General features: G+C 32.2%; 1 protein-coding gene across 1 annotated transcript; it reads left to right on the forward strand.

Annotated features, from left to right (window-relative positions):
• The first annotated feature begins 729 nt into the window (after positions 1–729).
• LOC143239240 (uncharacterized) lies at positions 730–2,909 on the forward strand. Its single transcript, XM_076480151.1, has 2 exons — positions 730–894; positions 1,472–2,909. The coding sequence occupies exons 1-2, from the start codon at positions 826–828 to the stop codon at positions 1,871–1,873; spliced, it is 471 nt and encodes a 156-aa protein (XP_076336266.1). The 5' UTR covers positions 730–825; the 3' UTR covers positions 1,874–2,909.
• Positions 2,910–14,737: the final 11,828 nt, after the last annotated feature.

Below are 14,737 nucleotides of genomic sequence, written 5' to 3' on the forward strand. Positions count from 1 at the left end.
GAATAGTGGGATTGACCTTAACATTATAACGCCTCCGAGGCTGAAAGGGCGAGCATGTTTGGTGCGACGGAGATTCGAACCCGCAATTTTCAAATTATGAATTGAGTGCCCTGACTACCTGGTAATGCCGGGCTTCACGTAAGGGACACTTAATATTGTAACTTGTATTGTCGTGACAGAAGTAAAACGCGTTCATACCTTAAATCACGAGAGCCCCTCTTCCTTCCGAGTGGCATAGCCGTATGTCTGCGTGCAGACTTACAACGAAAAAATTCGCGTTTCGATATCCGTAATGTGCAAAGCAAAGACAGCCTATTGTATAACTTTTTTGCTTAATTACAAACAAACAAAAATGATTTACGAGAAGAATTATACATTCTGTATATGAACTTCAAAAGAAAAAAATAAAGATATTTATTATTTTTAATTTTGGTTTTATTTACTCTTGAAACAACATTTCCGAAGACCCTACGGAAATACGTCTATTAAATGTTAGATACGTTTATCTTATTAGATCAAATGAATGAGAGTTAAATAGAAAGTAACCATTTAGATATAAGCTTAAGTTATTTTCCTTATTACTTAATGCAGATAATAATTTTAATACAAATGCTCCACTTAATGTGAATATTTTTTTGATTTTTTAAAAATTACAAGTAATGCCCTCGGTTACACAAAACTGCATATTTCATTGTTATGTAATCATTAATTTTTTTTCAATATTAGAAAATTCATGTTCCGTTTTATTTAGGTGTTAAAGGTTTAGTGGTAGACTCAAATGGAAACTTTCTATCGAAAACGAGATTGAAAATCGAAAGACGAAACATGAGTTTCTGTTCAACAAAAAATGGCGAATACTGGAGGATTCTTCTCCCTGGAAATTATACCATCCAGGTAAGAAAAACAAAAACACAGACTTCTAAGAATGGTTATTTTATATCGTATATTTAGCAATAATAATAATTAAAATAAATGATTCATTATTATATAATTAGAGATAATAATAATTTATCTATGGTATTATTTAATATTGAATAACATTATATATCAATAATAATTTAAATTTTTTTCAATATTAACAATTTAAAAATAATAATATATTATTTTCAATTAAAATAACATTTTAAAGATAATTTATACATCCGTAAGACACAATATTATAAATCGTCACTAAGTCCTGAATGACATAAAAATTAAAACATAATAGTAATTTATTATAAAAGAAAATCTTGAAATATTTAATGTAAAAATTATTACCTGGTGAGATATTGTAACTTGCTAATACTAAAAAAATACCACAGACACGTAATTACAACTATTACTGTTTATATATTCAATTGCAATATACATTTGATATTTTGTTTCTTGATGTTTCTTCTCAATAAACGTTATAGCACTACGATTAAATTGAAATATCGTAAATGATTAATGTTTTTAAAAACTGAAAATTTGTCCAATTCATGTCTTTCAGGCTTATATGAAAGGTTTTGCAGTAACAGAGGCTCATTTTTCTGTTATGAATAATCAAATGACATACCTGAACTTGACAATGTACACTAAAGAAGAGATGGAAGCACTAAAAACAACGACAAAGCCTTCTGATTTGGAAATAAAAGATTCTGTAGGAACCTTTTATTCTACGAGATACAGTTCACACAATGTAACTGTTTCCGTGGTTTCAGATAGTACAAATTATCCATTTCTGTTTGAAGGTGTGACAAAAATAAGAAATGAGCTATCTACAAAAAACGCTTCTACTAATGCACAAGTTGGAGCTCTTGGTGATGCCTCGGGAAAGAGCTACACGACTCGTGACAGTTCATACCTCTTACTAGTATTACTTGGATGTATGGGCTCAGTTTTATTTTCTTAATGAAGCACATTGAAGATCGGTAATTAAAATACATCGTTTTTGATTTAAAAAACTACAAAATGATGAGATCTGTGTTACCCATTACAATGTATCATAAATGCATAGAAAGTGTTGCAGAATTTGGGTTTACAAACTTTTGTCGAATTAAGGTTTCGTTTTTCATCCACCAGAAGTATTGTTTTATTTTTTGAAGTTTACTGAAATAAAGTAAGCTGTGTAACACAAGACTGTTGATTTTATCCTGGCATTTCATAAAGTGGTCACGTATTCTGTTGTTTTGTTTGAATTTTGCGCAAAGCTACACGAAGGATATCTGTGCTAGCCGCACCTAATTTGGTAGGGTAAGATCAGAAGGAAAGTAGCTAATCATCACCACCCACCACCAACTCTTTTACCAACGAATAGGGGGTTCGACCGTAACATTATAACGCCCCCACGGCTTAAAAGGTGATCATATTTGGTATGACACGGATTTGAACCCGTGAACGCCATTTTATTTTAATGAATCTAGATTAATTGTTTAAAGAATGATCGAATCTACTCATGATAACGAACAGCGTAAGAGCTCGATTTATACTTGAATGCATTGAATCAAAATTTTCTTATTGTTATAAATAATTGCAGTTAATTGAAGTTTAGGCGAAAATAACTGGAGAAATGTTTGAAATACTTTTACTATCAATAGGAACTTAAGTCTTTAACTTGAACGGTATCTTATGAACATGTACAGTAAATGACAATATCAGAGAACCCTGGAGTTCAGATGTAACATCTTTAATTGTCAACTACTGATCTGGAGAAGGAATCAATCACTAGCTCTGGCTTCTGCAAATGCTTTATCCAATTCTTTAAACTAAATGACAGGACTAACAGTAAGGTTTATAATGCACTCAAAGGTGAATGGGCAAACCTATTCAGTGGCATCACTCAGGATCATTATATGAAAGTCGAGTCTAACTATAACTGTTTTGTGAATGGTATTAAGTATCATATGTAATGTACCATATTTTATGATATAGCATTAAACACTTTAAAGTATAATATTATTTTTTATGGACGTTTCTTCAGTTCAAGTGTTCTGGGGACCTCATGAAGTTGGAAAAAATCATGCTTTTACTTCCACTGTCATATACAAACGACTTAATATACAGTAACGATATTTGGCACACAGATTTTTTGTGAATTCGTTCATGAATTTTACTTAATTGATAAATTACCCGACTTTTGTGTTTTATTTTGCAAAATATCTTTTTTTTTGGAATGCAACGATGTTTATGTACACTTTTTATATAATAATTATAGATCTGTTAATGGTCTATCGTTATAAATAGATAACTAGCAATAATCCTCATAAATTTATTATAAATTATCGAAGTTGTAATACCTGTCATATTACGAACTGTTAACATTGTGAATGTAACTTTACAAATTGTTACCAGATGGCGGGTATGACTTGATCATATTGTCATCGTAGTAAAAAGATTTGTTTACTTCGTAACGCACTGGATAACATTGAGGTGTTTTGTTAGTAAATGCAACTGAACTAAATAAATAACAGTAAATGTATGTTTCAGAGAACTTTCCAGATTTACTTGGAATCAAGCCCAATATATAAAACATCGTATAGCTTACACGTGTTATTTTTATGTCAGCATTTTTATAAACATCAAATGTGAAAGGAAAACAGAAATCAAATACTCAGTGAACTGTTCAGTTACAAGAATACAGAAATAAACAGTAATGTACTTTAATAACCTGAATAAATGCAACTTAGAAAAATGCTTATTCATGAATAATTAACAGTTACATTTCGCAGTAAAGTATGTAAATTGGAACAAAATATTTCGATGTGTCCTTCAGTTCCAATAAAATACACTGAACTAGTAAATACAAATAATCAGAGAACATGTTACAGAAATGTGCATGGGAGAAACTTGTTTGTTTCCACTATACATCAAGCACGTCTTTACACTATACGCTAATCAACCTCTAGTTTTGTAGCAGCAGCTCCTAATATATGAACTAACGGTAAAGTAAAGGTAACTTTTCATATTGTGAGTGACGTTTAAATGGTAGACTTGACAATATCTTAGAGTTGGTGACGTGAGATAACTAACTCACTGAAATAGCTGTGTTTCTTCAACACACACTTCTTATATAATATCGAGGGTCAACTTGTGTTTCCAAGGATAATTCTTACTCAAAGTATGTGATAAGATCATGTTTAGCATTACTTTGTGTCTAATTGAAAACACTGATAACGTAAGTTTGACTTAGATGATTCTTTATTATAGCTGCATGAGTGTTGTGGTGAGTAAATTGGCAATCAAACTGAAACCAGCTATCAATGTTTTTAAGTGGTTATCTCATAGGTTCCAGAGATCGCACCAGTTTGCAAACGTATTGAAATACAAAGATGTGTTAGAGTCGTGAATAGTAAGTACATTTACAATAACAAAAGGGTGGTACTTGTTAGTCTATGCGTGTGTGACAGCCATAGTTCCAAGAACAAAGAACCTAAAAACCTGAGAACTTGCACACATAGTAAGTGAACCATTAAGGTGAATACCTGGATATTATTACTTATCCACGTGCGTGCGCGCACGCAACTTTCTAATGGCGCAGACCAGCAAAAAACCATATAGAAAAGGAGTGGTTTTTTATATTACAAATAGAATTCACATATAGACAGACTTTTTCTTGTGCTATTTGTTCATTGTTTTATTGTACTTCTCGTTCGTTTAGGGGTTTAACAGTCTTTATTGGATCTGAAAATTTATGAAAGCAAAATGTAATTTATTGGCAAATGAACAAAATTTTGTTCCTTCTTTTCTTGTTGTTTGTTTTAGATATTATTATGGGGAAGGCACAAAGACCGGGCAAGAAAGTGGACTATAACTGTAGCTATAACTTGCCTCAGGATACATGACCTTGTGATATATCATATATATTATATTGTGATATATGTAGTTCGTGTCACTAATGCATTCGTAGCAGTCAAGGTAACTACAACTAATTCAAGTTTAACAGAGGGACTTTGTAGATATAAGGGAATTGTTCCTTTATTCTTACAAAGTAAACTGTTTCCTCTTCGCTTGTTTTATATATTTTGTGTAAAATGTCATCACAACTTGGGATCAAAGATAATGACAACCTTTGGAAAAGTGGTTAAAATATGACCTTGTTTAGGTTTCACATATATGAAATGTTCAATACCAAACTGGTTTATCTTGTAGAAGAAGTGTATAAAGTATTTTGAGTTGGATATACTTTACATATTTTTTTTTTAAATAAAGAAGACAGCTCATGATCCTATCTTTATGTCTTTAATGAAAAGAACCATTAGTTTATCAGTTACCAATTCATGAAATGAGATGTTTCAGCAGAAGAAACCAAACAAGATGTTATAATTCGGTTGATGTTGGTGGTATCAACCATTGAAATAAATTTAATACTATAATAAAGTAATTACTAAGGAATAAACAAGGTAATAAAAGTATATATATGAAAGACATGGAGGGCCAAAGAATTTTCCAAACCAACAAATAAAACGTAAAAAGAATAATCACAGGGGCAAAAGGTTATTTACATTTGCATATCTTTTACTTTCATTTTGATCTTAGTTCTAGCGAATTAGGGGTGGGCTGATAATAGCTGTAAACTAAGTGTTACATCCGGATGACTATTCTAGTCAGCTTCCATATATGACGAGCATATTTTGTAGCAGGGATTCGAGCCCACGACCTTCATATTGCGATTCGATCATCTTAACCGTACTTATTTCTATCGGTGATAGTGACACAAATGTGAACTTTATAATAAAAGAAATCCACCCTGTTTTATGTAGCAAGATAAATTCCGGATCGAATCTAGGGTATTTAATGGAAATTTTGAAAGGTGAATGTATAAGAACAATTCTGAGACACAAATTCCCAGGGGTGTTTGAGAATTCGGCAGTCTTTCTTCGCCTCACACTTCACGAGATTATCATCAAAACAAGGACAAAAACAACCCAAAAATCAAAACGCGATGGTCAAGGTACTGCGAATTCGACACAGTACTCCAATAAACCAAACATTTTCAGGATGGAAGATAATCCTATATCTCTACTACACACTGATTTACACATCATGTTATATACAGCTATTAAACAAACATGATAACTTGTTTGTTGCCACTAGATATTTGGTATATTAATCGAATCAATGGTACTTACTGTTTCTTAGATGAACAGATTTTATTTGCTTAATTATTATCAAGTTACTATGAGACTGATTTTTGACTAACCAATTATGGAAGGGCCTTTTTATGGTTTGACCTAGAATTGAATTTTCATTTTCATTTAAAGAAGCTATTGCATAATCATCCCCCCCCCCTTAACATAGACATTTCGTGGTACCATTTTGTTGAGATAAAGCGAGTCTTAATGTGCATTTATATAGTATGTGGGCGAATACATAATATTTACCAACTTTCATTTAGTTTAGTGAATTATTTTAAAAGTTCAATGGATTTTTCAAAACAATTTAGCGTATGCACAGTTCTAGACTATTGTATAATTTAAAAATTGATGTATTGTTCAAAGAAGTTCCTCTTTAGTTGCTATTCACTTTGTTTTAGTTTCACTTTCTCGGTAAAGATAGCTGTATAATAGAACTTAAGAATATTAGTTTGTCAATTAGCAGAGTAAGTAATGCTTCGAAACTGTAACCTCCCTCAATCATTTCATTATGGAACGACCAACTGAGACAAGAATTTTGTACGTACTCTTGGAGCGATGACACTGTTTCATTTATATACAAAGCACAGCTTCTTCAGTGTAGCTTATCAACACTCGAGTAATTATCTTTGTCAGCAATAAAAAATTAGTTATATCTTTTGTTTTTGTAAGGTTGCTTTCATTAAAAGTATTACTTATTATTTTTATTACAGCTAATTTTAATTTAATGTTTTATTATTATTATAAGGGTTATTTAACATTGTTAGCTAAATTTATAGATTTATGAACAGATAAACCAAGCTGGCCAAACCAAGTATAAACGTGTGACGTACAGTGTTGGTTGTATTTTTAATATATCTACTTCTTTTAAAGTCTTGCATAATTGAAACCTGGCGCCGAGCATTTTCGCCCTTTCAGGTATAGGGACATTATGATACAATGGCCACTACAACTATGTGTTGGGAGAGGATAGTGAAGAGTTGGCAGTGAGTTCTGCCTGCTGGTTGCATTCCATGTGTTCAAAAACACAAAATTAAGGATTTTGCCATAAACAAAGTTTTATTTATCAGTTTTCGTTATTTCACATAGATATTACCGTTGACTGAAACATCTGTTTGAATTGCTGACAGCATACTGAATAATAGCACACAATTACTCTTAATTCGTGCAATGCGATAAAATAATATTTCACAAAATAACAGCGACATCTGCGTCGACAACCAAAAATTTACCAATCTCTTGGCTAATAATTGCACTTTATTCTAATTCATTAAGGCTTCCTTACAAAAGGTAATATCTGTTTCCATGGTTAGTATCCTAAGTTAACAAGTTTTACTTACTAATTAATTGCTGGTTTTTTATATTCTAATAGCCGTTAATTAATAATTAGTTTTAATATACTTTCATATTTAGCACATTTGGGATTCGTATCTAGAAAAACGTGCTGTCTGCTCATACAGATTCTGAACCTAATGGTTAGCACAGATTACTTACCCAACGGGGTCATCAAGTCACAAAATATCGTGATCTTTAATTAATTAGAGAAGTATAATGTTTATAATAAAAACTTGTTTAAACTATGATTTTAAAATATACGAGCCAGTAAAGTATGGTTGTGCGGTGTTTGAGTCAGAAATATCGCTACAGAAGCTATTTTATGTTATTTTTGTAATAATTACAATAAATAGAAGCTAACTTCATATATTTTGTGCATTTTTGTATTTTACAATACATGTTCGATAAAAATATTTCTACCTGATGAACTTATCGGAATATAATACCTATCAACCAAATATCCCCCTTGTTGCTCAAAAATAACTCCGATGGCTTATAACGACAAAAATTAGGTTTCGATACCTTAACAATAAATCAGTCAACTATATCCGCCAAACAATTACATTTCCTTATAGTGATTTAAATAAAGTAAAAATAATAATAAATTGCAGCAAGCTCCAAATGAGTTGATAAGAAAAAATACATGCTGTTGGTGAAACAGGGAAAAATGTAACCTTGATATACATTTTCTTAGAGATTTGATGTAGAGTTAAGCCTTGTTTTTGGAACCCAATATGAGATCCTGGTGGTTACATTCAATTACAGCTACATAATCTAATTCCCAATGGTGCTGTTTCGAGCACAATATATTGATACACGTTTCTGGAAACCATGAAACAAATGAATGTTTGTCAAGTATTAAAAAATAAAGCTATACCTGAATATTCTGCACATAAACTATATTTATTCTTTTAAACTTAATGTTATATGTGTCTAATGAGATCAATGAAGATTGAATAAAAAATAGTAAAACTAATTATATCCACACACATTTGTTACTAGGGTATCCAACGAATGAGTTTGTTGTACTCTTAATATGTATGGAATAATACAATACATTGTTAATTAAAATGTATACCACAGATGTAGAAACAATACTAATAAATAACTTGTTAACAATCTGTATTATTAACACATCAGGTAAAAGAAAAATAGTAGCTTTAGGGATACACTGTTGAGATATATGTAGGATCTTGGCATATAAAGCAGCGAGAAACCACATTATAAAGAAGTGGTTCCTTTTATTTCAAATACAAAGAACAGACAGACAGACACGTGAGTGCGTGTGTGTGTGTCTGTGTAGGTGTTACAATTATAGCTCCAAGAGTAAAAAACTAGAAGCCTTAAGTTTAACAGCCATACTAAGTGGACTCTCAGGGTTTGTACTTGGGTATTATTATTTATTTACGTGTATTTAAGAATGCGCACCTGTTTACACAAAAAAAGCAAAAGATAGAAAACAAATATAAGCGCCATAGCTTCAAGAGGAAAGAACCTAGAGACCTAAAATTTTGCACAGATGCTAAGTGGACCCCTAGGGTGTGCAGCTGAGTATGATTATTTATTTTATCCACGTGCATTTGCATCTTTTTAATGAGGCAAGTTAGCGAAAAAACACATAGAAAAGAAATGGTTCCTAATATTACGAACTCGCGAGAGTACTCAGCTTTTCTCGGGTTATTACGTTCATATACTTCAGATTTATATGTCAGTGTGTGTATTATGAATCAATTCTAGAATAAAAGTTTAACCTACACATATTTTTTTTTCTAATCAATATAATATAAAATCCATTATTGGAATGGATTTCTACCAAAACTCACTCGTTTTTCTATATATTAAAAGTTGTTATATAAAAATGATTTTTCGTGGTGTGTGTTTTTTTCTAGCTTACCTCACAAAAAAAAATTGCATGCGCGCACGCACACAAGTGTGTGTCTGTCTGTGATTTTTAGTTGCAATATAAGGAACCACTTCAATTCTTTGAGATTTATCGTTAGATTGCCTTAGTTAAAAGACGCGTATACATGCATGCATGTCTGTGATTTCTGTTTGTAATATAAGGAACCACTTTTTCCCTATATATATTGTTTTTGTTACTTTGCCTCATTAAAAAGATGTACAACACCGTGTATAAGCTAAAAAATGCCCAGCTGCACATACTACATAATATTAACTACTACTCAGGTGTACTCCCTCAGGACTAACATAGTGTAGGTGACAATTTTAAGGTTTCTAGGTTCTTTCTTCTTGGAACTATTGTGGTCAAACTTCCTTCCTCTGTGTGTGTGTGTGTTGCTGTTTTTACAGCTTGTTTCATAAAAAGATATGCACGCACGTGCGCACTACAACGTGGAAAAGTAACAATACCTAGACCCTCAGGATCCAGTTAATATGGGTACACAATTTCAGGTTTCTAGGTTCTTGGAGTTATGGCAGCCACATATACAGATTCACAGACACGCGCGAGTCTATCTATGTATGTATGACGTTACAGCACAAAGAAAGAACCTAGAAACCTGAAATTTTGCACACGGATTAAGTAGGCCTTGAAAATGTGCATCTCATATACGTGCGCACGCTAGTGATAAACCACAAAGAAAAGAAATGGTTCCTTGTATAGCAACTTCTAATATATAGAAAAGCCCGGTGCTCTTCGCTAACAATGTGTTACATTAATGGCTTTTATGTCATGTGAATTAGCAACAAATGTACATAAGTTATACTTTTATGCTTAGATGGGTTCAGGATACTCACACTATCAACCTAATAACCTGAGCAAACCCGGGTACTTACGCTAGTTATAGATAAAGCACGATTTTATAGTAAAATACCTTCAAGATGTTTTTGCTACTAAATTGCAACATTGGATGGTAATGTTGCCCACCGCTAGTACAGCGTTAAGTCCACAGACTTATAACGCTAAAATCAGGGGTTCGATTCCCCTCGGTGGGCTCAGCAGATAGCCCGATGTGGCTTTGCTATAAGAAAAACTCACACAAACACACATGTTAATGTTAGAAATTAGAGCTTTAGAAAGCTGCAGAATTAAGGCATCAAAAATATATTCAAACTATACTGTTTAAGTGTTTTATTAGAACTTCATTTAGTTTATAGTAATAACAACAGTAATGAATTTAGATCATATAGACTAGTAAGCAAGGCAACTTTTTATTGACACCATACCAGCTCAACGATTAACGATATATCTTCCAGTTTCTGTCTACGTAATGCGAATAACTTCTTAATATCAGTTATCAGTAAAATATTGATGGAATTCCACTTATATCACTATAAACTTATTGTTAAGTATAGATATACTATCCTCGATCATATAACTTGATGATTAACGATATATATACAATTTTACTTTTGTTTGTCTTGTTAAAGCATGAATTTTTATATGGTTTGTCTCTTTTGTGAGGTTGATATATTTTATCAGTCTTGTAGATCTGTAAAATGTGTACTATATTAGTATGCATGTTTGTGTGTGTGGTTATACACGGATAAATATGAAGATTCAATATCAGTTGTGTTAATTTTAATAACTCAAGAAAAAAGTTTAAAACACAACTCCTTACCTGTAATGATACAACTTTTCACACAATAAGGTCAGGAGCTAAAAAACAAAACAACACATAAGACGAACATGTAACCAAGGTTCAAACGCAATCTAGAAAGAATAAACTGTATTTTAATAAGATTGGTTTGTTTTCAATTTTACGCAAAATTACACGAAGGCTATCTGCGCTAGTCGTCTCTAATTTAGCAGTGTAAGACTAGAGGGAAGGCAGCTAGTCATCACCACCCACCGCCAACTCTTGAGCTATTCTTTTACCAACGAATAGTAGAATTCACCATAACATTATAATGCCCCCACGGCTGAAGAGGCGGGCATGTTTGGTGTGACGGGATTCGAACCAGTGACCCTCGGATTACGAGTCGAGCGCCTTAATCACTTGGCCATGCTGGATCCATAAACTAGGTTCAAACTCAATGTGGAAAGAATAAACAGTATCTTAATGAGAGAAGTTTTAGTAAATGGCTTAATACACAAACGAAAATACATTTTTCGAACTTAGTATAACTAAACTACAAAAAAAGAACTGGAACAGAATAGAATAAAACTCGAACTTAGCTAACATAAGTAGTTTAAAAAGTAAAATGTTAAATAAATTCTAAATTGTAAAGTTTTACAATAATAAGTATATATATACACACACACATATATATATAAATATATATATACACAAAAAAACTGGAAAAAATATCCGTTTTACTAAAACATTCAAACAGTAAACTGTTCAAAGTACACAATTGGTAAACTTTAACATAAAATTGTCGATGGTCTCAAAACGGACAAACCTCTATGTTTAGCCGTTACATAATTAGTTTATGCTATATTACTTAGCTATACAACCCGTATTAGTACACAGTTCATATCAATAAAACCTTAAGACCACTTTCTGACCTGCCAACCTTGTCAAGATGTGTTAATTGTTTTAACTGTATTTAGTTAGATATATAAAGTATCTACTTGTATATTTCATTACATTTACCAGATATATATTAGTTGACTAATTTCGTTTCTTTCGTAAACGTAGAAAAAACCAAAAGTAAATTTTTTCTCGTGAATGAGACTTTAAACCTAGTAAAACATTAACATTATACCAAAGTTTATATAAATTATTGTGTGTGTATATATATATATATATATTACTAGCGTATTCATAGTCTAATAAATGTAAATGCTATACAATATATTACTTTCAGTGTCAAGGCTGGCATTCTGCTCTAAATAATTTCGTGTTCATAACAGAATTACTATCTTGTGATGATGAGAAACCCGCTTGAAGAAAAATGTATTTCAGGACGGCTGATATGGGTATAACACTTTTACTAATAAAGCAGAGAACAACGTTTCAATCTTCTTAGGTCATCTTCAGGTTAACAAAGAGAGAGTTTGCAACTGACCGTTGCCAGGTACATGTCCTAGAAACGAGATTGAAAACGCGTATGGGATCGTAGGGGGCGTTGCAGTTAGATATCAGGATATTAATTAGTATAGCTATGAAGGTGTTCCTTTATATTAGTTTAATTTTGATTTTAGTTGTTCTATAAGTAGGGCTTCTTTGATGACCTGCAGATGGCCTAAGAAGGCTGAAGCCTTGTTCTCTGTTTTATTAGTAGAAGTATTAATGCCCATACCAGCCGTCCTGAGATACAGAATTATCATCTCTAGGCCTAGGTCAAGGAACCTTCTATGTCAAATTTGTTTTAAAGCAAGTCAGACTAAATCTAGCAGAGCAATTAAAATTCTCTCATGGTATATGTTAATTCATGTCATTTCTAGACTGCATTAAAACATAATTCCACAGTGCCTACTCGAAAACTGGTATCTATCTGTCATAACCAAACTCGTGTTCTAGCATTTTAAACAACATCAAAACTTCTTTGGTAGTTTTCTACAAACACCAACATTCACCATAATAATCAACTTAGGAACTCACAAAGAAAAAATCACAAAGTCCTTTTAGCTACTTAGTATATCGCAGTGTCTGTTGGCCAATAATACTGACATTAATCATCAATATTCCAGATTTATATCGAATAACAGTATCTGTCTTAACGTTAGTGAAATATTGCATCTTAGACAGTTAGCATCATAAATACCACAACATTTTACATGTCAGTTCAGAGACTAAGAATTATTACATACTTTCAGCTGTTAATATAGAAAATAGAAATGTCGTAACTAGTGTAAATAATGATTAACACGAAACATACTGTAAATATTTTAACAAGAAAACCTACGTAAAAGCACAGAACTAAAAATGAATTACATATAATTCTTGGTAGTTCAGTCATATAGTTATCTCAGATGCTTACCTCCAACTCTATCTTAATATAAAGAAGTATGTAACACTAATTATTTAGTTTATATCGTATGTTTTAATTGCAGATTTGCTGTCGTCTTAAGAGAGGTCCTGAGAAGGATTATAGGTGGCGATAAAATGTAGGCTTCATTTATGTGTTTTCTTGGTACAAGCGCAGATACTTACATTTGAACTGGATGTAATATATTCTTTTATCTTTCTTTGTGGTTAATATCCTGTCAAGTGGGAAATGATTTCACCTTATTATAATATTTTATTATCTGACATGACGGGATATTGCAAATAGATTGGTGTCCCACAGCGACACAGCAGCAAGTTTGCAGACTTATAACGCTAAAACCCGGAAATCGATACCCGTGGTGGGTACAGCATAGATAGCCCATTCTGTAGATACGTGCTTAGCTACGCACAAACGAAATAAAATTATAAGATATTACAGAATATTGTTCGTCTGGTGTGCTCCTGAATTTTACCTATTAGTTTTAGACTCTTGTTGACGAGAAACCCACTTGAATTAAAATTTATCTCAGAATGGCTGGTATGGGTATTGGCACTTTTAGTGATGAAGAAAGAACAACGTTTCGACTTTTGATGACCTAGGAACGCCGAAACGTTGTTCCCTGCTTATCAATAAAAGTGTTATTACCCATACCACCCGTTCTGAGATACATAATTTTAGACTTTTTACAACGTAGGTTGTAAGTGATGTTTTGCTCTTCACTGGATCTTTAAATGTTCGATGCTTGCTATTGCTTCTTATTATTTTGCTATTTTTTACCTTTGGTGAGACTCTGTGCTGCATTCATAGTTTTTATATGTTTTCAGATAGAGCAAGGAAGTATATATTTGTTTGTACAAGTTCCTTCCTCATTATTTTTCGCATGCTTTCCTTATTTTATTTATCACATGTCAGGACATCTATTGTTAAAGAATGTTGCAGAGACGTGTTGTTATTAATCGTCCTTGACAACTACAATATTAAAAAATAATGCACCCCTTTCACCCAGTGTAACAGCAATATTCTGCGGACTTATAACAGTAGAAACCGAGTTTCGATACTCGTGGTGAGCAAAGCCATGGTAATTCATTGTGTAATTTTGTTCTTAGGTTTAAACAAGAACAACAAGGTATTTCTAATTTTGCAAAGTTTAGAGTTTTGAGGTTATACATTTTGTGAGGTTCATCTTCACACCTTTGGAATGATTTAATTTATTGTTGAGGTGCTCAACGTAGGCTTTCTGAGAATAAATTACATTTTTTTATGTGTAGTTATATTTTATACTAATGGCATTGCATCATAGTTTAAAACAATGTTGATGATTAGACTTGTTAATTTTATGTATGAAAAGAGAGCTACAATAATCCAAAATTGATATTTGGGTATTGGCATTGTTCACAGTTAGCTGCAGACAA

This window comes from Tachypleus tridentatus, chromosome 13 (assembly GCF_004210375.1).
Source record: "Tachypleus tridentatus isolate NWPU-2018 chromosome 13, ASM421037v1, whole genome shotgun sequence".
NCBI lineage: Eukaryota > Metazoa > Arthropoda > Merostomata > Xiphosura > Limulidae > Tachypleus > Tachypleus tridentatus.